The sequence below is a fragment of the Puma concolor genome, chromosome B3 (assembly GCF_028749965.1).
Source record: "Puma concolor isolate L17-30 chromosome B3, mPumCon1.1.hap2, whole genome shotgun sequence".
NCBI classification, from domain to species: domain Eukaryota; kingdom Metazoa; phylum Chordata; class Mammalia; order Carnivora; family Felidae; genus Puma; species Puma concolor.
In genome coordinates, this window is record NC_141672.1 from 32,780,944 (window position 1) to 32,805,075 (window position 24,132).

General features: G+C 53.3%; 1 protein-coding gene across 3 annotated transcripts in view; it reads right to left on the reverse strand.

The window, feature by feature from the left end:
* Positions 1 to 2,683: 2,683 nt before the first annotated feature.
* SMOC1 (SPARC related modular calcium binding 1) overlaps positions 2,684 to 24,132 on the reverse strand; it is a 157,636-nt gene continuing 136,187 nt past the window's right edge. For 2 of the 3 annotated variants that reach the window (XM_086709415.1, XM_086709417.1), the window contains exons 8-12: positions 20,859 to 21,051; positions 20,215 to 20,297; positions 19,927 to 20,032; positions 10,349 to 10,593; positions 2,684 to 4,785 (exon numbers count right to left, since the gene is read on the reverse strand). In XM_086709415.1, the coding sequence (XP_086565541.1) occupies positions 4,769 to 4,785; positions 10,349 to 10,593; positions 19,927 to 20,032; positions 20,215 to 20,297; positions 20,859 to 21,051 (644 nt within the window). In that variant the 3' untranslated portion in view covers positions 2,684 to 4,768. The remainder of the gene's footprint in view (positions 4,786 to 10,348; positions 10,594 to 19,926; positions 20,033 to 20,214; positions 20,298 to 20,858; positions 21,052 to 24,132) is intronic. The other variant, XM_086709416.1, reaches the window with a different exon arrangement.

The following is a 24,132-nucleotide window of genomic DNA, read 5'->3' on the forward strand; positions in this document are numbered from 1 at the left end:
CTCCTCCCAGAAGTCAGGGTGCCCGCTCAAGAGTGTGCCAGGGCGGGGCGGGGGGAGAAGGATCTAGATCAAGCCAGAGATTGAAGTTTGTAATGGGCAGAACTGGGCTTATAAAGAAGCGAAGTAACCAGGAGGTTCCCAGAAGGGAAGGCACATTTGTACTAAACCATAAATGTGATCTATCAGAGCAGTGGACACAAAATGCATAAAATGAGCCTGGGTGGCTCAGTCAGTTGAGCATCTGACTCTTGATTTCAGCTCAGGTCATGATCCCAGGGCCGTGGGATCGAGCCTCACATTGGGCTCCCAGCTGAGCAGGGGGCCTGCTTGTGATTCTCTCTCTCTCTCTCCCCCTCTCCCTCTCTCTCCCTCTGTCCATCTCCCCCACTCCCACACTCGCTATCTCTCTAAAATTAAAAAAAAAAAAGTCCTTTTCTTCTTGGATAATGTAGGAATTGCAAATGTTTAATCAACATAGAAAAGAAAACACAAAGATAATCTACACTGTGAAACTCACCAGGTTGTTCACTAAATGTTTCTAATTCTACTCTGGGCACTTACTAGCAAGCAAGGACATACTTAGTGGCAGGCGTATAACCAAGGTCATGACCCTTCTCTGTATCAATTCATGGAACTCACACAAAGGGGACCAGTGACCCAGGCCGTAGGGGTGAGGGCTTCATTTGGTGGCACTGTGCGAAAAAGGTCAAGTTTCACGTCCCCGCCTGAATAATGGAAAAAGAGGGAAGTGCCACAGGGCAGACGATGGGAGTGCCCCAAAGGTCTTCAACCCCACTGGTGGCTTTATGTGGGTCATTCGGGAACTTGGGAGTAAAAGGCCAGATGGCAGTCTGGCTCTTTCTGGTTTTTTTTGTATAAGGCGGTGGGTGCTGCCAGCTTCCCTTCCCCCCCTGGACCCCCAGAGAACCAAGGGTGGGTACCCATCTGGAGGCCCCTCCTCTGATGCGAGCACAGGCCCACATCCCGACTGAAAATGTCCTCAACCCTTCCCTCCCTGTAGAGGCTAGGCATGGCTCAGGAGCCTCTTGGTGAAGGAAGAAACAGGATAGATCCGTCTTTTCCTTGACTGCTCCTGGTGATGGCCCTCCTGTCCTCGGAGAGAACAGAGGAAGGCCGAATGGGGCTGCAGGCTGGTCCTACACTCAGCTGTGAGCTCGGGCCTGTCCTCTCCCACACCACGCTGGGCATCTCTGCTGGAGGCTAGGTCTGCTCCAAGTCTCCCACTGATGTCCTGCATGGCCCAATGCCCCCCTTCTTTCTCTCCCCCCAATCCCTGAAGCATATGATAGGCCTCTGCAAACTAGTAGGCTTTTAACGTGACTCTAAACTGCTCAGAGAGGGGCGCCTGGGTGGCTTCGTCGGTTGCGTGTTCAACTTTGGCTCAGGTCGTGATCTTGCGGCTCGTGAGTTCGAGCCCCGCATCGGGCTCTGTGCTGACAGTTCAGAGCCTGAAGCCTGCTTCAGATTCTGTGTCTCCCTCTCTCTCTCTGCCCCTCTCCTGCTCACTCTCTCTCTCTCTCTCCCCCCCTCAAAATTAAACAAACATTAAAAAAAATTTAAAAAAAAGTTGTTTTTAACTGCTCAGAGAAAAACTGCGCTCGCAGCTGAATGCAAGCACCTGGGGTCTGAGCTGGATGGGAGGGGAGAGAGGTGGCTATTCTAGCTCCTCGAGGAAGGGAGGCGACAGTGGGCAGAAAAATCTGAGGGTGGGTGCCACCAGTAAGTCACTGGACTCCTGAGTCTGAATCCTGTGAAATGGGGAGAAAGACATACGCGTCACTGGGCTGTGGCATTAGGTATAGCAGGGCCTGTAGACACAGGGAGCTCTGGAGCCTGGAGCCTGGAGCCTGGAGACACAGTCTCAGCACTAAACCTGTGTGACAACATTGAAGGGCTTAGACCCTTTCCCAGGAACACTTAGCTGCAGAGAGGGTTAGGGGAGAATTTTCGAGAGGAATTATCCTGTTCGCCTACAAAGGACAAAGGGATGGGGTGTGGCAAAAGAAACCTTGGGGAGTTTCTCAGAGGGTGGTGGGGAAACCATTTCCAGGCACAGCGGTGCACGGGGAGAGGGGGCGAAAGAAAGAGATACCAGTAGCATCGGAGAAAATCTAAAGCCTCACCTTGGCCGCCAGTCCCCACCCTGAAGCCCTCCAGCAATGTGAACCAGACTAGCAGCCTCTGCCTGAATATGTACCCCCGTCAAATTGGGGCAGAGACAGCATGCACCCTTTTGGGGGCTGCACCCTGTCCACAGCTGCTTCCCACCTGGGGTCTTAAGATGGGGATTATGGCCGAGGTGCCCACCTCCACCAGCCTGAAGCCACAGGGCAGGTTTCCCCCCACCCGAGCCTTGCCCCCGAAGCATGGCCAGCAACGTTCACTATGTTCCAGTGAGGGTTTGTGGGGGCAGCTGTCTGAGGAGGTAAGAGGGAGAACCACAGAGATCACAAACATGGTAAGCGAGGGCCAAAGGGACCGGTCAACGTCCTCACGGCAAAGTGTGGGGGCACCTCGTAGCCACTCGAGGGTTCCCTTCTAGTCTGACAACTCGGACTTCCTAGGATCAGAGCGAGGGCACCTGGACCAGGGAAAACACCAAACTTTTAAGAGAAAGCAATCTTCCCATCAGAGTAAGCCCCCCAAAGAAAGAGGCAACGGCTACCAAGGTTTACCCATTTTTATTTTTTTATAAAACCAGCTACAAATAGTCTCCTTCCCTCCTCACAAACGAAAGCCACACAACACAGCCTACACGTGTGTGAGAGAGAAGATGGCAGGGTTGGGTGGGTGGGTTCTGAATTTCCACAGGGAGGCACCCCCTCTGTGTTTTCATGCTTCCTCCGGGCCCGGGAAAGGGGCCGGGGCATTGAGGAAGGTTGATCTAGCTCCAGCACACCAAGTCATCTGGTCCAGGCCAAGGGGGATGGCAGGGTTTCCTTTCCTCCCTACCATGTTGGGATGGGGCCTCCAGTCACCCCTGAGATACCTTCTAGGATTTTCTCCATGATAGCAAGAACTTCTCTAGCCCGAGGCCCCACCAGAGCATGTCTTGAGAAGGTGCACTCCCCGCTCCAGGCCCTCCCTGAGCACGGCCTTGAGTGGGCCAGTGCTTACGATGCCAATGCTTTCCAGACCCAAAATGGGGTACACAGTCCGCCGAGGTGGGCACACTTATGGGAATGCTGGCTGGGATATGAGAGGGGCAATCCAACAGGGGCATCAGTCTTGGGCTACCTGCCTTCCTTCGAGGCCACCATGGCCGCGCATGGGAAGAGAGGCTAAATGTCACTTGTTGCCCTCTGACAGCTGTCTGAATGGGCGCAGCCACCAGGCCAGAGGAAGGCTGGACAGCCCACAATGGAATCCCAGTAAAATGTCTGCAGAAAGCTAGGCCTCATTTCCTCCTAGCTGGGCTATTATCCCTGCACTTCTACAAGAGGCAGAGGCAGGAGGCCTGAGATTAGTTTTACTCTGGAATTGGCCTTGAGCCTGGGAGCCCTTAGAAGAGCTTGAGAAATAGGAAGAACTTCAGTATTGGGTTAAAAACCAAATAAACCATTGAGTTTACCAACAAGGTGGCTCGCTGGGCTCCCCCCTCCAGCTTGTGGTAACCACTGAGGACAGGATGGCAGGGGAGATAGAGAATGGATGGGAAGCCCCAGTCTGACCTCGCTGCTGAGAGTCTGTCTTGGGAAGCCTCACTCGTGCATTTGCAGGAGGCCGGCACTGCACTCATCAGTGTGGGCCTTCTGTCCTCTTCCCTCCACTGCTTAAAATTGTCAAAAATCGACTAAATAGAAGGCCCCACTGTGTGTCTTTTTCTTCTTTGCCTCCCCTCTCCTGCTTTACAGAGTAGATGCTGAACGTGGGTGAAAATGTTTCAAGTGGCTTCATGCAAATGGTCTGAGGGTCATTTGCTCGGTGGGTCATGAGGATACTGGTGTGCCCACAGATGGATTCTGGGCCACCCGACGGTCTGGAGAGCAGGAACATGTGAGCAGGGGGGAACTGACACCAGTGCTGGCTACTGTCTGCCCTCCAGGGGCAACTCCCACCTGCCCCCCAGCCCAACCTCCCTTGAGAAGGCCAGCCTCCCAGTGACTTGCCAGATCTGACAGCCAAATCAAGGGGCAGTGCCCGCCTCCCACCAGAAAAGACCCCATGGAGTCTACAATATGATCACAGGGCTCCCATCTACATGCACACAGGGGTCGGTCTCCGGCGTGGCTGGGGATGCAGTTCTGGGTTCTAGAAAGCCGGGCCGTGTGTCCGGAGCCCCACAGCAAGAGCAGGGAAGGGGGTGGAATAAACAAACAGCAATGCCAACACCTGTACAAAAGAACTATACAATTTACATATATATTTATGTACAGTATATAAATCTCTTTCTTCTCAGTCCCAGCAACAAACACCTTCCCCCCCCCACCCAAAAAAAAAACCCTCAAAGTTGTCAGTAGCAGATCCAAAAACGTACAATAAGAGAGAGAATAAACAGTCTTTTTCCCTTTCCTTTTCCCACTGTGGTATTAGATATTGGTATTTAAAAATGAAACCAAAAAGAAAACACGCAAATGGGAGTTATCAAAAGTGCAAACATGGTGGGCACCACTTATGTTACGTGGGATGTGGCTGGGCCGGGGTGGGCGGGGCGTCGCGGTATCGGTGAAGGTTAGGTGTGTCGGATGGTCTGGATGGTCCGTCCTGCCTCCCTGGTCTCTCCACCTGCCCACTGGTTTTCCACTCCTTAGACGAGGCGTCCTACTGGGAAAGGGAATAAGCAAGGAGTTAGAGGTAGGTTTACGAGGAACCCAACGACACGCATCAACTACTCCCAACCTGGGAGTGGCAGCGGTGGGCTTACAGGTGGGGACAGCAGGACCCTGGTAGTGCTAACGGCACAAAAAAAAAAAAAAAAAAAAAGGAAGAAGAAGAAAGAAAATGGGAGCCAAAGTTACTTGGCCGATTCCTCCACTCCCGCCGTACTACAACGCTGCATTTAGGGGGCCCGTGGCGGGGACCCCAAAAAGAAGACAACTTCCTGAATCGGTTTGGACCTGCTCATTTTTCCTGGGGGAAGCTGCCAACACTACCACCTGCAACAAACAGGAACATACGACACTCAAGTGGCCTTGGCCCCGAGAACTGGTGGAGCTTCCTTTCTACCTGGGAGCCTGTCTCCTGCAACCCCCTGAATGAGGAATGGACTCGAGAAAGAGCCAGAGGTTGTGTGGGTGTGCCTCCCACTCTGGGGGTGTCGGTGGCCCTCTTCTGCCCGGGTGAACCCACTGCTGGCCAGCACCTTTAAACAGAGTCGCTTTTCCAAAAGGCCAGGCCCTTGTTGGGGTATCTCTCTGAAATCCCCTCAACTATTAGCTAAGAGGGCTTTGGTGCTGAGGGACATCGGCATAAGCTTCTTGGGTCCTGGTTCTCCAGGTCACAGAACATCAGGGTGGAGAGAATCTTGGCCGTGACCATGTGGTCCAGCCTCATCATCTAGAAACTGAGGCTTGCAGCAACTGAGGGACTTAGCCAAGGCCCAAGCCTCCCCCTGCTGACGCCCACTCTGCCCCACTGGGGGCTTATGGATCTTGGAGGCTTCTGCAGGGCCCAGGTCTCCTCGAGGAGGAGTGGGAGCTGAGAGGCGGATGCACCAAGAACTGGGCCAGCTCTGCGTGACCCCTGGAGGCTGCGTGACTTTGTGCATGTACCTCAACGCCACTGGGTCAGTCTACAGACTGGGAATCGGGGCCACGGCTGTGCTGCCTCCGCTCTGCCTCTGACAGGATCGCCTTGAGGGCTGACTGAATTCATGGAGTGGAGAAAGGGCTTTGAAGAGCATGAAGTGCTGAGGGGACCCGCGCCCACCCAGCCGGTCAAGCGAACCCACAGCTCAATGCTCCCGCCCCTGGTTTTGCTAACATTCCTAAGCCCTGAGAAAGTGACACAACCCAGGGTGGGGTGTGTAGATGCTGGTATGTCTGATTTGACAGGTAAGGAAACCAGCCTGGAGAGGGAGTGGCAGGCCCAGGGCAGGCAGGTGGGCAGTGACGGGATCCGGCCTGGCTCTGAATCCCATCGCTCATCCACTCGGCCCGGCAGCAGAAAGATTCCCACAGAGAAGGAGGGCCCTCTAATCGTGCCGCCCGCTGAGCTGAGAAGTGCAGGGCCCCTGGTGTCCAGGCCTGGCTTGTGGAGGCTCCCGGCACTAATGCTTTGCCTACATCACATGGCTTACTCCTCGGGGCAATTTTATACGATTGTTATAAAATGACCACGTTGTCTCCATCGTATGACGGCGGAGCTGTGGCTCGGAGACGACACAGCTTTTACGTGGTGAAGCAAACTCGGACCTGGCTACCTTCTCCCAGGACCGTGCTTTGAACCACCGAGGAGGGCAGGGGACAGAAAAAGCCTGAAAGGGCAGGCGGCATCCTTGGGCAATTCCAAGGGAGGGCTGGGAATTTTTTCACCAACGGAGGAACTAGTCTCCACGCTGCCTGTACTGACGCAGGGCGGGGACGATAATCCTGATGAAGATGTTTTACAAACTGAGGAAATGCGGACCCTCGGACCCAAAGCCACACTCATCCCTAAACTTCGTGCACTCCCCCAGCCCCCGTGAGCCCCCCACCTAGCCTGCAAGCCTCTCTCGGCCCACCAGAGGGCACCGCATGACACCAGATGACCAATGCAGGGGCTCATTCCCCACATACCTTCGGCCCAAGCGACTTTTCTGGGGCTCTCCAGAGCAGAGCGACCCAGGGACGCTGCCTTCAGCCCCTGGGTGTGTTCGTCCACTACTAGCAATTTCTTTTGCGCGCTCACTACGAACCGGGTCACTGGGCTAAGTTCCTCACGTGCACCATCTTGTTAAACCTTCGCACCCAATCTAGGAGGTAGATGCTATCATCTCCATTTTGCAGACGAGGAAACTGAGGCTCAGAGGTTCCAGAGCTAGCAAGCGGCAGGGCTGGGATTAAAAGCTAGGTCAGGTTGCCCTCAGAGCCTCTGCTCTCACCCCCAGCTCCCGCCCCCACCTCCCCGATGCCTCTCACTAATGCTCCCTTCTCCTGCAGGCACTGCCTGCTTGGAAGCTATGGGTCTCCCCGCCCCGAGTTCGAAGGCGGTGCCCCGGGCCCAGCAGCCTCTACTCCTGCTCATGTCACCCCCAGCTGGGCCTGCTCCCCCGCTTTCCCGGACTCACCGCTGGTCTTGTCTCCCTTGGCCTTCCTCAGGTAAGCAAAACTGGCCTGCTCACACAAGGGACCACCTTCGAACACTCTGGGGTCCTTCTCATGGAGGGGACAGATTCCGGCCTGGGAATCCTGAGGCTGGGTCCAAATGCCAGCAATGATGCCACCTCACGTGGGCCCTCTGACCTCGAGCAAAGTGCTATTCCTCTCTAGGCTCGTCTAGACTCCTCGACTGTAAAATGGGTTGAGGACGCACACACACAGTGACCTGCTTATATACGTACACAGACACACAGACACAGACACACACACACACACACACACACACACACAGAGGGACACATGTATGGACATGCACACATGCATGCACATGCACAGACCATGTACACACATAGGGAGACATGCACACAGACACCTGCACACACACACACACACAGACATGCTCGCAGGGACACTCACGGACATGCCTATGCATGACACACGCAGAGACACGCACGCGGACACAGGCACCCCAGCCATACTTTCAACCAGGCAGCATATTCAGGGGTCAGCGGCGGCCGCAGAGCTCTCAGGCCTCTCTGTCCCACTTCCGGGGCGAGGAGCTCAGGGGGAGGGTCGAAGGTGTTGGGTGAGGAAGGATGGCAGCTGCACTCTAGGGGCCTCCCTGGGCACAGCTGTGAAGGTAACTTGAAACTAAAGCCTGTCCTCAGCTGAGTCCGGCTTGAGCAAGCCCCTCATTCATTCATTCATTCATTCATTCACTTGTCCGACAAGGATCTGATGGCACCGTGCACCGTGCTGGGGGTAGAACCGAGGTGACTCAACCCAGGGCTCCACGGGGGAATCAGAAAAGTCAGCTGCAACACAGTGTGAGAAGTGCTGCTGACCGAGGCAATAATCTGAAGAAGAACAGTAATGTGGAACTTCGATTCAGTTCCTTCATTGTCTCGGGCACCGTGATAAGTGTTTTCGCTCACTGTCCCACTGAGTCAGCACAACAGTCCTTTGAGGTAGATACCATGGTTGTTCCCATTTTACAGATGAAGAAACTAAACTCCAGAGTGGTGGAGTAATTTGTATTTGGTGAAGGAGCCAGTCTGTGGCAGAGGCGGGGTTTGAGCCAGGACATTGCACTGTGTCCTGGGGACCCAGAGTACTATGGGAACACAGAGAGGCGTCCTCAATCAGACAGGAGTGCCCAGAGCCATGAGCTCACTCACCCAGGGTCACACACCCCAGAATGAGGGCCAGAACCAGCTACAGAGGGGGCAGGTCCCGAGACACGGTACTTGGTGGTAATTCATCCACTTCCTGTGCTATCCTTTGGGTTCACTGAGGGTTATGAGCCAGAAAAAGCCCTTAAATTTTCTCCCTGGGCAATCTCAGCTTTTTTCAAAGCTTCCATTTCAAGCAAATCGGTGTCACCCAGGTTGGCATCTTCAGCCCCGACCCTTCGCCTGCACTTAGAGAACCACTGGTCCTTGAGATGCATCCAACTTGACACGTTCAATCCATACCGGTTGTCTTCTCCATCCCCCTATGCCTGCTCTGTTCGTCCTTCCATGTTGCCCAACTCGGTGAACAGACCCGCCCTCCAGTTGCCCAAAGCAACCTCCATCCCTATATCCACTCGGTCACCAGAACTGCGGCTCTATGTTTCTCAAAACCACTCACTTCCCTTCACTCCCACTGTGCTTTCATTAACTCAAGCCTCTGTCGCCTCCTGCCACAGCCTCCTGGGGGGACCTTGCCTCGCTCGTGTGCTATCTTTTTTTCCCACACTGCAGCCAGCATGCATTTTTGAAGCAAAAACCAATCCTATCATTTCTTGGACTGAACCCCTTCCGTGGTTCTCTGCTGCCCTTATGAAGTTGAGACTCTCCCCTTACCTCCTGTCACCCCCCAGCTCCTGCCACCTTTAAGTATGCATTTCAGTCCCACTAACATCTTTCAGTTCCTCTAGAACCGTTCCTCACCGCTACATCTTCACTCTAGGCTGTAGCTTAGAACACTTCTCCCTCTGCTGACCCCTTGCCTCGGCCATATCGTACCCATTCCGCAGGTATCGGTTTAGATCAGGGGCTGGCAAACTCATCTGTAAAGAACTAGGTAGTAGATACTTTAGGCTCTGCAGGTCATGTACAATCTATCCTTTATTCCTCTTTTTTGAAAATGACGTCCCTTGAGAAATATAAAAACCATCCTTAGCTCACAAGCCATGCAAAAATAGGCCAGCGACTAGATTGAGCCTGTGGCCCATGGCTGGCTTAGACATCGCTTCCTTCACAAAGTTTTCCGAGGCTGTCTGCCCCTGAGCTAATTTAAGTGCCCCTACATATGTTCCTACAACACTCTGCACTTGTTCTATCATGACAGAGATGATTAGGTTTCCACCAGAAAACCTAATCCACGTTCTCCTCCTCTTCCGGGGCGCTCCCAGACTTCCTTACTATTGGGTGTGGTCTGGTGGCAGTTCCAGCCACTACGAGGTATGATAGGTAACGTGTGTCACTTCCTGGACTGGAGCATAACCCCCCCACCCCCACCCCCCACCCCCCCATGAGCACTGTTCCATGCTTTACTCCATCTGGTTTACTGAGAATGGAAACAACCGCCATGGTGACCTTGGAAGCCACCTAATAAAGAAGGAAGAGTCATTCTTAGCCAAGATAGATCTCAGAGTGACTGCACAGTACAGTCTCCATTCCTGTTCCTCCCCTTGCACGCACAGGCACGCGCACACACACACACGCACACATACGCATGCACACACCATGACCTGGAATCATGCTGAACTATTACAAGGGCAAGATGAACAAATTTCTCCTGTGTTGGGCCACTACATGTGTGGGTCTGCTTGTCACTGCAGCCTGGCCTCTCCTAATACCCTCTCCTAGCGCTTACCACAATGCACATAAACACTTTAAGATCTATGTCCTCGGTAGGCTGTGGAAGGACAGGGACCTTATCTGTCAACTGTACCAGGCATCCAGCATAAAGCATAACACACTCTTCATAAGCAGTTGAATAAATGAGTACCTGGGATCTCGTCTATCGAAGGAGCCTGTGGTCCCTGTGCCTGGGTGGGGCACGCGTACTGGAAGGCCAGGAACACACGAGTGAGCACTCACCTTCTTTGCTAACACCCAGGCAGCCCTTCAGCTCAGGCAGTGAGATGACCTTGTCCTTGTTCAGGTCACAGTAGTCAGTGAAACGCCGGGCACACTTCTTGGGCTTGGCTTTCTTCTTCACGTAACGCTTGAAGGGCTTCATCTCCCGCTTGTTAATGTCATTGCTGCTGTTGCTGTCCAACTGGCTGAAGTACCAGTGCACCACTCGCTCCTCCAGCGTGTGGCTGGGATCTGGTTCTGAAAACCTGGGCCACAGGCAGACACCCCCCACCCCCACCCCAGACAGCACCACTCAGGATCCTGCAGGAACCAATGGCCCCACTGCACGTCTCTCCCACGTGGGCAATGCCAGGGTGGTCGTGCTGAGCTGCCAGCAGTCAGGTAGCAAAGGCTCTTTCAAGCCAAAGACCTCCCAGCCCCACTCAGCCTGTAGCAGAATCAAGCCAGCCTCTCCAGCTAGACTCTCGAGACCGGATAATTTATTTCTCAGGGGTCCCCGAGTGGGTCACCCTTCTTATGTGAACCTGCCTCACCCTCTACCACAGGCAGGAATGTTCTTGCATAAGATGGGAGCTCAAGATATATTGAATGGATTTCATTCACCTGAGTAAACCACAGCTGGGATGCACGTTGTCCTCCTGGCCTAGGGTTCATCGCCAGACAAGCTGCGGTTCACACATAAACGTGTACGCTCACTCAGTCAACGTGACTATGGGAAAGGGCGATCTGAGCACGCACACACACCCAACACCAGGCCAGGTCCCGGGAGGCATTGCCCCCAGCCTCAAACTGCTCAATGTCTTGGTAAGACTGAGCCAAATACGTTGAGATCAGCCAGTGACAATTCAGTGTGAAGTTCCCAGGGCCTGTCACTGTCGGGCAACAAGTGCAGTAGGAATCGAGAGAAGAAGACAATTGTGATGGACACAAACAGAGCAAGTCTAAAACTGGCGAGTCCCAGACCTACTAGGGGTGAGTCTCTCCATGGAGAGGTTTTAAGTCTGGAGGTCTGGGATGGACCTAGGAAACCACATGTATGCTAGAACCCCAGGGGATTGTGCTTAAAAGTACCAGACTATAGCAACCAAGAAGGCTTCCTCGTGTCAAGGTGCACAGTAGTGACCACGTCTAACACAGCCCACGTATGCACAGTACTGCATCTGGCAGGTAGAAACTATATCTTGCAAGAAAAATATTCACAGCACTTGCCAACACCTTGGGGTTCTTCTCTGGGGTTTGCCAAGTTTTCCAGAAGGGAGGGGACCATCTCTGACCCAACCCCTATGAACGAGCCAGCAAACTCTTTCCCTTTCCCATCCCCAAGTGCCCTCAATGTTTAGGGAAAAAGAAGTTTCATTACAAAAAAAAAAAGCCAAGCATCCCTGCTAAATGCCCATTCCTAATTAAGTGGATTGCAGTCTTGGGCAGCCCCCCCCCTCCCCCCGGGCACCCTGGGCTGATTCCAAGGCAGTACAATTGGTGGATCTGCCAGCAGGATGTCTTCTGGACAGGTTTAATGCAGGGAGTACCTGGGCAAGGTGTGAGGGACCATCCGCCCCTGGTTCTTTGGGAATCTGCCTGGTCTGTCATGGAAAGCAGGCTCAGAGGGTCCTTCAAACAGGAATGGAGTTATTTGTCGTAGAGCTCAGATTTTTGTTTCTGCCAGTACGTGGTATTTTGACGTGTCAGAGCTCCCTCTATTTCACCCATAACATTTACTCTCAAGCCTGCAGGGTATACCAGGTGAGCAGCAGAAAATTCTCTATCAAGATGCTTGTGGCACAGGAGGGAGGGTGGTCAGCTCCCTCTCTGAGCACCGTGCCTACCTGTGTTTCCCTGAACGCGAGGGAGGGCGTGGGCTGCAGAGGACAGCCAGGAAGAGCCCCAAGGGAGGTACTCCAGCTATTCCCACTGGGGACTCTCCCTTTGGACCCCTCCTGCCAGAGGCCATAAGAGCCCCATGGCGGCAAAGGCAGATCTTTCTCTAACCTTTAGGCTCAGCATAGCGTCATGTCTACCTAGAGGCTGGAATAATAAAGCCTCCGTCGCTGAGCTGGGAAGGGATGAGGTCATCCCGCCCAGCCGCCCTGCCAGGAGAGGCCCACTGCCTCCGACACGTGTTGCTGGGGCTCCAGCCTGTCCGGTTCTCAGCAGCTCCACCGATGGAGCTCCTGCACCATCCTTTGGGCTGGTCTTCTTCCGACTTTACAACCTCTGGGAGTTTCTTCCCATGCACAGAGACCATCACTTGGCTTTGCTAACCTTTTCCTTCCTTTCCTTCTGACTCTCCCTCCCTCCCCTGTCTCCTTTTGTCCGCTTGGTCCTGCCCTCCTCACTCCCAGCAGCGTCTCACAGCCATGACCACTGGCCTGACCTGGCCCTGGAGACTCCGAGGATACTTCCTTCTCCCAGGAGAAGTCTTCTGAGGCCCTTCCAAGTGGTGCTTCTCGCTCCGCCGCACCCTCAGCCTGTCCGGGTCCTGCCTCTTCCCCCTTCCTCCCCCTTCCTCTGCCCTCCACGTAGGGCTCCCTGCTTCTGAACTCCTTTGACTTCCAGAAACCCACCGTCCCACCTCCACTCCTGACAACATAGCCCAGCTCTACCTGTGACGCTGGCAGCACTAGGGGCCTACTTTGGAACCTAATACTTAGCGCAGGCCAAGCTCTAAGTACATTTAAAGCAAGAATTTCTTAGCCTTGAGGGCTCATGGACCCTTCTGAGAACCTAAACAAAGCTATAGTCTTCTCTGGAAAAGTGCACATGCACATAGCACTGTGCTGACTTCCAGGGTTTAATGGACTCCCTAAACCTCATCCAAGCTCATGGACTCAGGTAAAGAACGCTTGATCTACAGGGAAGGATCTCCAGCCCTGGCCCCAGAACACTGTTTAACCATGAGCCTTCTGGAAGAAGATGGGGTGAGAAAAAGGACGGTAGCTAGAGGGGTTTAGGGATAGTTTCCATGTTTCCAACAACACATAATAAAAAACTGCAGAAGGCATTCAGCTTAAAACTCTGAAAATCAGGTTCTGAGTTTGCAACAATCTTAAGTCTCTGCCATACTTCATACAAGATCGAGTCAGGATTGAGCTGTGTCAGGAGTCCGGGTTTAGTCACACCAGCAGCAGGCACGCATGTGCAAAAGAGCCAAGAGGCCTCGGTTGGCTCAGGAGAAGCTGAGATTTTCCCAGGGGAGTGCCCGATGGGCGGGGCCAAAGGGCCTCCCGCAGAATTTCCAGGAATCTCTCAAGCAGTTTTATTAGAGCCCTTTCCATCACAGTGAGACTCCCCAAAACTTACCCTGCCCTCAAAGCCATACCCCCCCTGATCCCTCCAGCTCCTGCGGCCTTCTAGAAGTATCCTTTAAAAACACTGGGAACTTGGGGCGCCTGGGTGGCGCAGTCGGTTAAGCGTCCGACTTCAGCCAGGTCACGATCTCGCGGTCCGTGAGTTCGAGCCCCGCGTCAGGCTCTGGGCTGATGGCTCGGAGCCTGGAGCCTGTTTCCGATTCTGTGTCTCCCTCTCTCTCTGCCCCTCCCCTGTTCATGCTCTGTCTCTCTCTGTCCCAAAAATAAATAAAAACGTTGAAAAAAAAAATTAAAAAAAAAAAAATAATAAAAACACTGGGAACTTGCCCTCCCAGCTCTAGGCTTCCTTCCGCTGGCATCAGACCTCCAACCTTTCTCTCACAGGTGTACACACAACCCCTGCTGGAGACTGGGACTGTTGGGATTCAAATCTGCTCATCAGGCAAGGGCTGGGGACCCTACATCAGAGGGTGCAACGGTTCCTTAAATGACCTAACAGCGCTGGTCCATGCCATGGGCCTCCCTACAGGTGAGGTTCCACTCTACTAAAAGGGCTCACTGGGTGTGTAGAGTTATCCAACTGTCCTTGGAGATGGTGTGGCAGGTCACACCCAAATGATACCGAATTCTAGATTTTGGAAAAACAAATCCAAAGACTGGTGTCCGCTGTCTCTGGGCTGTTTTGGTGGCTGTCCTGTTCACTTTGACCTCCAGGGATGACGAAACACACTAGAGCTGGGTGCCTCCCTGGCCACACTGACTGTTCTCCCAAATTCAGAGGTGACAGGTGCTGCCTTTCTCCTGCATTCAGTTTTGCTTCTGCATCCTCACTCTGCCAGGCCTTGGCTGCAATGCACAGCTGGAGAGCCAGCCCATTTGCCACAAGAAAACTTGCTTTGGCCAGGATCTTGGGCCTTGTTCTGCTGTCCCAAGCAGTTTTAAAGAAGGTGAGGCGGGACGGCCTGGAAGCACTGGCCAAGCCAAGCAGACCAACGGAGCCCCATCTGGAGTGGGGTCCGAGCCCTGCCAGCTGTGCAGGGGGGTGGGGCTGGGAAACGCCGAGTCAGCCATATTCCACACTTTGCCTTACAAGGCCATCAACAAGTAACCACGCTAGGCAGGAAGGAGGAAGCCACAGTACAGATGGTCTCTCCTTGGGGGGCCGCATGAGGGGCCAGAAGGCTCACGCAGCCCATCCCACCTCCCCGGAAAGTTCACGTTTTCTGGGGCGAGATGGAAAAAGGAGAGGGCTCCCCTGCTTGAGAAGACTGCCAGCTGGGATCTCAGAACTTTTCCTTTGGGTCTGATGAATGCTAATGGGTGCCATGGGAGGGCTGATCTCAGGAGGAGCTCACCTCCTAGAGCCCTGGAAGGAAGGAGCATGAGGATGATTCAATCATCCTGCAAACTTTCATTGAGAACTGGTATCCTTGAATGATACTTGCAGGCTGCCCCTCCCATGTACTAACCACGGATGTTTCTATGGACACCCTGTTCTACTTTGCCTATTCTTAGATTTGGGCAGGACCGCTCACCCCCCCCCCCCCCGTCCCCCAAATGAGGCTGGAAGCCCAGAAAAGGAAGCAGACATCTCCCTCCATGCCATGTCCGATCACTAATAAGTCTTCAAATCTGATTACTTTCACTGCTAAAGCTTCAGAAAACCATCCCTTCCCCCATAGCTGTAGTGGGGCTCCCCCTCGCCTATCGCTCTGATGATGGCTGGAATCCTCCCAGCCCGTCTTGCTCTCTTCCCATCCAGCTTCCCTATGGCCTTCGGGATGATTCTTCAAAAATGCTCATGGGGCACCTGGGTGGCTCAGTCGGTTAAGCGTCCGACTTTGGCTAAGGTCATAACCTCACCGTTTGTGAGTTCGAGCCCCATGTCAGGCTCTGTGCTGACAGCTCAGAGCCTGGAGCCTGCTTCAGATTCTGTGTCTCCCTCTCTCTCTGTTCTTCCCCCACTTGTACTCTCTCTCTCTCTCAAAAATAAATAAACATTAAAAAAAAAAGCTCACCTAATCATGGGCATCGTCCTGCACTTGGTGTGAATCACAAGGCCTGGCATGATCTGGTCTCTGCCCCAATCCACAGCCCCACCTTCTGCCTGCCTCCCAGATTTAAGGCACACTTCTTACAACTCCTTGCACAGGCCCTGCCTCATCCCCGAGGGCTTCTTTGCCCTGGTCCATCTAGGTTGGGGCATTACCCCTTTGTTCACGAAGATGTCGCTCAGGTGAAGTATCATCTCATATATAAAGCCTTCCCTCACGTGCCCTCCTGCCCCTGATGCCCCCCAGCACTCTCTCTGCCTCTATTACCCCACTGACCTCATAGTGCAATCCTGTGATTCTATACCCCTTCTCTCAATCAGATCGGAAGCCCCTCCAGGCAGCGACCATGACTTCGTCCCCGGAACCCGACCCAGAGCTTATACCAGGGAAGAATGGAAATGTAAGAGTTGGTGCGAAACCAGAATCTGTAGGCCTGACAGGTGTTACATTGCGGGGAGCGGGGGAGACATGACTTCTTTGTCCCTTCTTCCCACTGGCCCCAGCTGATGTCCAGCTTTAATTGCCAGACCCTGAGAGGATGTAGGAGGGATCAGATGTGCCTTCCCTGACTTCAGTCTTCCGTGCCTATGATCCCAATTCTGCCCGAATTCAGAGCAAAGGCCAAAACCCAGCCTGGATTCCTGAATTCTCTTCAACAGCCCTACTCTAGCTGTGCTCCCCAGCCTCCAGCTGCCCCGTGCCTTTGCTCTTTTATCATAGAAGAGTGCCTGGCTAGGGTCTCTCCACATGGGCTCCCAAGTCTCTTGGGCCCATCCAGGGCGCTGTAGGGACAAAGAAGGACCGTGGTGAATTTGATGGCTCGATTTGGCCTCTTGGTCTTCCAGTAGTTGGTGAAACCTCTGATGTGCGGGATAAGGATCAAGAGGCCTTATCAAGACATGTCTCTTTGTATCACCTACGGATCTATCCATCTATCTACCCATCCTTCTAGCTGTTTATTCATTCAGCAAATATTTATTGCACCTCTCCTATGTGCCAAGGATTATTTTGAGTTCTAGGAACACAGCAGGGAAGAAGACAGGTAATGCTCCTTCTCCATAGAACTTAAATTTTCATTAAGTAGGGTAAGCCAGACAATAAATAAACAAGCCAGCAAAATACCAGCTAGGGTAAGTGCCTGGCTGAGAAATTAAAAAGAGGTGTGGCGACAGAGGGTGACTGGCAGCCCCTTTAGATGGGTTGGTTGCTAAGAAGTTGACATTTAAATGGACAGTCGGGACCAATCACAGGAGGACGGGGCCTCATATTCCAGGCTGCGGCAGCAGCTGGCATGGAGGTCCTGGGGCAGGCAGGAACCTGGAGGGTTCTTCAAGGCCTGTTTGAGGGACTGAGAAGGACCAGCAGCTGGGACATGGCCAGTGAGACCCTCCTTGCAGGGCCAGTTCAGGTGGGAGCTACAGCTTAAAACCTGGAGAACCTGCTACCCCTGGCCGTGGCCTCCCCATGTAAATGCTGCTCTTTCTTCCTGCATTCCCCAATTCCTGCCACACCCCCCGGCCCCCAACTCTCCTCCCGGATTTCTAAACTATTTCTTGGTTCATGTGGTGTGTCTTTTGATTACAAGTCCAGCCTCCAGGTAACACAGTTACCAAATGCATTTCAAACTTTTCATTCTCATCAACACCAAACCCAGTTTTGGCATAATATGAGCTTAACGTGAAAAATGTGTTTAGGGAAGAATCCTTTTTTAATCTTCGCCCCACTCTAAATTACACCTAAAAGAGAGGGTTTTTAAAAAGAAAAAGAAAAATCTCTTCCCTAAGGATACGTTGGTATTAAAAACTGGTATTAAAGACATTGTAAACTTCTTAGTTTTTATTTTCTGTAAAGATCCCTGCAACCTGTAATTTGAAGGCAAGGCATCAGTCCTGATGCCGCCTGGCCAGGGGGACCTACCTGTGCCTTTGACCTCCATGGACCCCTCACCCACTGGCCCAGGACCCAGCCGGATCTGGTACTTTCCTGGCACCCTCAGTCTGCCTGGGGCCGAGGCAAGGCCCATGCTCGGAAGCTGGGCTGGGCTCCCAAGGAAGCAAGTGGCAGAGATTTGAAGTCTTGTCTTCTCAGGAGTGCGGAGAAAGCACCAGGCAGGCTCCCTAAGTGGCTGGTCAGAGCCAGCAGCCCCAGGTGGTTGTGGATGGGAAACACTCAGACCTGGAAGTTTTAAGCCCATGTCCCTCCTGTTTACTTTTTCCATGTTCTTCTTCTTCTTCTTCTTCTTTTTTTTTTTTAATGTTTATTTGTTTTTGAGAGAGAGAGAAACAGAGCGTGAGCATGGGAGGGGCAGAGAGGGAGGAAGACACAGAATCTGAAGCAGGCTCCAGGCTCTGAGCTGTCAGCACAGAGCCTGACACGGGGCTCGAACTCACAAAGCACGAGATGATGACCTGAGCTGAAGTCGGACGCTTAACCGACTGAGCCACCCAGGTGCCTCTCCATTTTCTTCTAATAAATATCTCATCCCAATTTTTGCATGAAACGACAGGTGTTTTTCATATTCCGAGCATGAGTAACAAAGGCAATAAATACTGAATATGCTTCCACAAACTCCCCTGCCCCCTCTTCTTGGAGAAATGGATACAATCCTCTCTATTTTAAATGCCCAGTCGCTGAGCACCGTCGGCTGCCTCCAAGCTGTTCCCATCTCCCAGCCTATCAGACCCTGTCTCCATCTTCTCAGACTCAGTGCTGTGTCCCCCCTGGGGAGGCCTGATGTCATCCACAGGGTGTGCAAACCCAGAAACCAGCCTGAGAGCTCACATGGGGCTGCTGAGAGGAAGTGCACCAGACCAGCAACTTCCAAGAGTGGCAACCAGGAGGCAACCTCTGCGCTCACTTGGACGTGACCTAAAACTGGGTCTTCCGGACAGCCACCCTCGCCTGCCGCAGGATGCAGCACCCCTGAGCTTGCGGTCCTGGTTCCCTACGCTAGACACACACCCTGTGCTCCTGCGGATCGCCGGCAAGGCGGCTACGCCGGGGCCTCTCCCCAGGCCTGGAGCCTGGACCTGCCACCGTGGTGGCACTCCCTGCCTTGCTGATGACAGCTCTGTCTCTGGGCAGATGCGGAGGAACTGGGGCTCAGAGCTCAGAGACAGGTGCCCGTCCCTGCCAACATGGGTACTTCCTCCACTGCTGTAGGAGCCCGACGCCCCCCTCCCCAACACACACCCCTTCTGTGCCTCCCCTCTGGCTTCCTGGTCCCTGGCCGTCTCTTCCGTCTCATCTGTCGCTGCTCTCCTCTCCTCCTCACCCCCTCCAGCCCAGCCCAGCCATACTGGACGATGGGTATGCCCTTTCTCGGAGCCACAGTGTTCTTTTCCTTTTCCTGGGGTGGTTTTCCTTCTTTCACTGGCTAAGTCCTACTTGTCTTTCAAAACTCAGCTCAGCTATCACCTCCTCCAGGAAGCCTTTCTGATTCCTCCGGACTGAGTTAGCAAACCCTTTTCTGTTCTTCCACCTTATTCTGGCACTGACCACGCAATTTGCAAGTATCCCCACTAAGCTGCATACTTTGCAGACATGAACATGCCTCACATCCCTGGGTTCCTAGTCCTTAGACCAGTGCTTGTTCAACAGGTGCTAAATGTGTGGATGGGTGGATGGATACATGCGTGCATGCGTGCGTGCTCCAACCACTGACCTAATGGGCCCAACTAGTGAGGCCTGGGATGCTGGTCACTGGGGAGTGTGTGCATTCGAGCCTCACGTCAGGACTGCCTCAGCCAGCGTTATCAGCTGCTGAACTAAGTTGGATTTGGATATGGCGATGTCCAATCCCACTGCCCAGAGCCCTTGGGGTTCTCAGGAAGCCAAAAGGCACATGATTCCTGCCTTCTCAGAAGAGAAGAAAAATCACCAAGTGCTGTGTACTCCCTCCCTGCCCTCACTGCCCGGTTACATGCCCCTCCCCCTTCCTGCTATTCAGCACTCTCACCCCAGTGCATCCACTCCTGAGGCTAAGGTGCTGGAAGTCTCTAGACATCCCTAAACTTGCCTGTAATCAGGTAACTAAAAGGCAGAGAAAAGCAATTCCCAAAGAACAGGGACGGGAGAGGGTGGGAAGACTTTTGGCAGAAGGCAGGACCAGTCCTTGCCCTACCCAACCCGTAGCCCCTCTCCCAGCCTCCTGAAGCATCCAGAAAGTCAGGCACCCACATCCCCGGCTGGGCCTGCATCCCGCTCACGTTCTCACCTCCCACCTCCAGTAGGCGCTGCTGAGTTAATGGCCTGCACCATGTCGGTGGTGAGGGCATCCAGGAGGCTGGTGATAAATTCCATTTTCTTCCCTTCTGGACACCCTGAAAGATAAAGTGAGATTTGAGGGCAGATCCCCGGGCCCCTGTGATGCCCCACCCAGCACCCCCATCTCCATCCTACAGAAGGGGAAGCAGAGCCAGAGGAGGGAGCTGCTTCTGCACCACAGGAGTTGGAAGAACAGAAAGAGGTGGGGGGACCAGCAAGGGGCAGCCTCTCCTCCCACCTGGCAGCTCCCTGTCCTTGAAGGGATCGTCCACCTCTGCACTCTTGGCCCTGGCGTCGCTCTCACAGCTGGGCATCACGTAGCTGGGAGGAGAGAGACACAGGGGCGGGTAAGGAGGGGCTGGGAACTGGTGCCACTGCCAGCCGCAACCACCCTGTTGTCACTAAGCCTGGAACTCCCGGGGCCAGCAGCAGAATGGCGCCTGTGCTGTCCAGCAGCCACCCGGCAATCCCAGTACCAATGTTTCCAGAGGCGTGTTCAGGCATGGCATGGCAACCGCTCAAGCAGAGTGGCGCCTCAGTCACCTGAGGTCTGCACGCAGGATGTTTGGGATCCGCAGAACCTAGGGACTTGGGGTGATAACCTTCTCGCCGGTAAACTGGAGTTCGGAGAGGTTACCTCCTTTTCCGAGGTCACCCAGCGAAGAAGGGACAGAATTGTTACCGGAATCCGGGACCCAGGTCTTTCTACCAGGACCGAATCTGCCCAGGAGCAGAAATGTTCTCCTCGTGCCTTGATTCCTGCCGGGCCGGGCCGGTAAAGGAGGGAAACACGAGCATAGCCTAACAGGGAGCTGGGTCTCCTACCCCAGGGTCCCCCTAGGGGCAGGATGGGCTTGGGGGCGGGGGGCAGAGCAGGCTTACCGTGTGGAGGTCCCGGGCAGTGGGCGCCCTGTGTCGACTAGCACACACCAGCAGTAGCCAGTGGACTGGTGGCACTGCACTGGCTTGTAGAGGCCCCCGGGGGCGCACTCAGGGATGACGATGCCCTCCCGGGGATTCTGCCTGGCCTCTTCCAGGGCACTCTGCCTCTCCTGGTCACACGAATGGACCTTCTCTGCAAGAGAAGATGCAGCCTTTGGGGGCGCTCCCTCCCGTGGCTTCTCACCACTGCTTTTGGGGTAAGGATCCAGCCCGGCCCCCAAGGAACTGATGGCTGGTGAATCACCACGGAGAGCTGTGGCTCCCACACCGGCCCACGGTGGCGGGGGCTGGCTGCAGCCTCTCCACGGCCAGGGCTCATTAGCATTCACACCCAGTAGGTTCTACCGCACGCGCAACCAGCCGGCCCTGGACGGCAGGGCTGTTCCTCATCCGAATGGCAGTTTGCCCCCGGGGGTGGAATTTCCCCGACTGTTTTCAGAGTGGCTCCTGCTGATGCACTGTCTCCTGGCTCCTGGAGGTGCAGGAGCCTGGCCCCTGGGAGCTGACAAGCTGACGCCGGAACGCCTGTGTGTGCGGACGCTCTCCCGAGCCCAGACACAGCAGGACAGCGCCCCAGCCGCCAGCCTCGGAGAAGCGATGCTCAGTGCCCAAGAGGAGCAGAGACAGGGCCCATCCCCACTCCTTCTCAGGCTCCAACAGGAGGCTTGACAGGCCTGAGCCGATGACACAACACTGCCCCATCCAGCGGGAGAGAGAAACGCCCACAGGAAGCGTCTGCGCTCAGCAGCCTCCGGCAACGCGCGAAGGCGGCCTTACAGCCAAACCCGGAGTCCCCGAACCGGGCCCAGGCTGTGTGCGGTGCCCCTTGCCAGGCAAGGCCGGCTTGGGGGGGGCCTCAGCCCCACAAGGCCCCTGGCCTGAAAATTCCACCCAACAGTCTACCTGCCAGACTTCCCTTTCCTGTTGTGTTGTTGCTGCTGTGTTTTCTTTTGTCTTTTAATTATTAAACATAAATAGCACTGGGTTTCCTTTCTTAGTATAAAGAAAATTTTGAAAAACCCATGATCCCACCAAAGGTATCTTTTGCACATACAACGTGAAAATACATATGTACACACCTACTTCGTTGTTTGGGTTGTTTTTTGTTTGTTTGTTTGTTTGTTTTTTTACAATAAAAGATATCACGTCATAAACCGAGTACTATTATTTCCTCTTGTCTATTTTTTTAAAAATGTTTATTTATTTTTGAGATGGAGAGAGACAGCATGAACGGGGGAGGGTCAGAGAGAGGGAGACACAGAATCTGCAGCAGGCTCCAGGCTCTGAGCTGTCAGCACAGAGCCCGACGCGGGGCTCGAACTCACAGACCGTGAGATCACAACCTGAGCCGAAGTCGGAAACTCAACCGACTGAGCTACCCAGGCGCCCCTCCTCTTGTCTATTTATTTACTTTATTATCTCTTTAACGAACACGAGTCTATAACTTTCCTCTTGAAGATGACAAGAATGGTCTTGAGAGACCCATGAAGTTTCACAGTGTATTATAAAAATACCATTCTTAGAGGGGCCATGGAGTGTCTCAGTCGCTTGGGCGACCGACTCTTGATATCTGCTCCAGCCATGATCTCACCGTTCTTGGGTTCAAGCCCTGCACCGGGCTCCACGCTGATGGTGTGGAGCCTGCTTGGGATTCTCTCTCTCTGCCCCTCCCTCACTCGTGCGCATGCACACTCTCTCTCTCTCTCTCTCAAAATAAATAAACATTTAAAAAAATTTAAAAAATACCATTCTTAGAGCCAGGAAGTTGGTACCAGCAACCTGGAGATTCTTGCTGCTCACTGAACAGCACAAATGGTCCAAAAAACAGCAACTCAACTCTAAAGGAGCCAAACCTCTGAATTAAGGGCTCTGTGAACGATCGACAAATGAGCAGTACAGATGCTTGAACGAAGCAGGTGGACACAGAGATGCGAAGCAGCCCAAAGCAGTCTTAGAGAAAAGTCACACGACGGGGAAAAGATTCTTTGTCTCACTCCTAGGAGAAACGCTGAAAAGCAATAGCCTACTGAGTCTCATTGCAGGGAGAGGGGGATGTTTCCTTAGGGGCATAAAAATATCCAAGGGTCAGGAGGCAGCTATGCTGAGCACGTTCATTATTAAACTGTAACTCTGATTTTGGAGAATGAAAAAGAATACTACTGTTTTCATAATGTAAACACACACACACACACACACACACACACACACACACACACACAAAACTAAACAGGATCTCCTCGGCTGGAGGAACAGAAGTTTAAAACAGTTGACAGACTTTAGACTAGGGATTCTAAACCTGATTAGAACTACCACCAGGACAGCCTCTAGAGGCAGCTTAAGTAAGAGACATAAACTGATTGGTTTATCATAGACATAAAGCTGGCTTGAAGACCCAGATTTTTGGCTTTGGCCCCTGGCTGGGATGGAGCCATGGCCCCTTTTAGGGATTACACAAGAGTTTCTCAATACCTCCCCCAACCCCAATTTGGTTACCTTATTTCCCGACCTCATATTTCATGCCACGGGAAAGGCGACAGAGAAGCAAAAACCAAAGAAAAACAGCTTTTTTACTGGCACCACGTTCGTGTAACAACCTCTGACAGAGGCTTTAAATTAAGGTCCTCCGGGCCAACATTCTAAAGCCATAAATCAGACAGAAAGGGAGAGGTGCAAAGAGAGTGAATGATAACCTGACTTCACACCGTCGGGGATCCTGGAACTGCAGAAATGTGGAGAGAAGCCATCTAAGAAGGTGGGACCCCGTGGTTTGGGGGCCGTCGGCAGACTTCTGGAAGCCCTTGAAGGCTGTTCTGAAATGTTTCCAGCCGGTTCCCATAGAGGCTGCACTGAGTGGTATGGAGAATAGAAACCACACAAGTGATAAAGCTCGCTAATTTGGAAAAATGGGGGCTAGCGTGGAATTAGAGAGAAGGCCAAATGTAGGGTTTATTGCTTGTTTGCTTCTTACTTTATGACAGGCCCTGAAAATTCCAGATGCTCCTCTAAGAAAAAGACAGGAGAGGTTTATAATAAATCACTAACCCTCTGTGAAGAGTACCCAGGGAATTTGTCTTCCAACAGAGAGAAAATCTCCCTTAAAACCATCTTTATACTAACAGTCAAAGCAAATATTCATTGAGTATATGTGCCAGGTGACAAGACAGCCTGCTTAATCTCCTTCTGTGTGAGGTGGGCACCATTATTTTATGCCCAT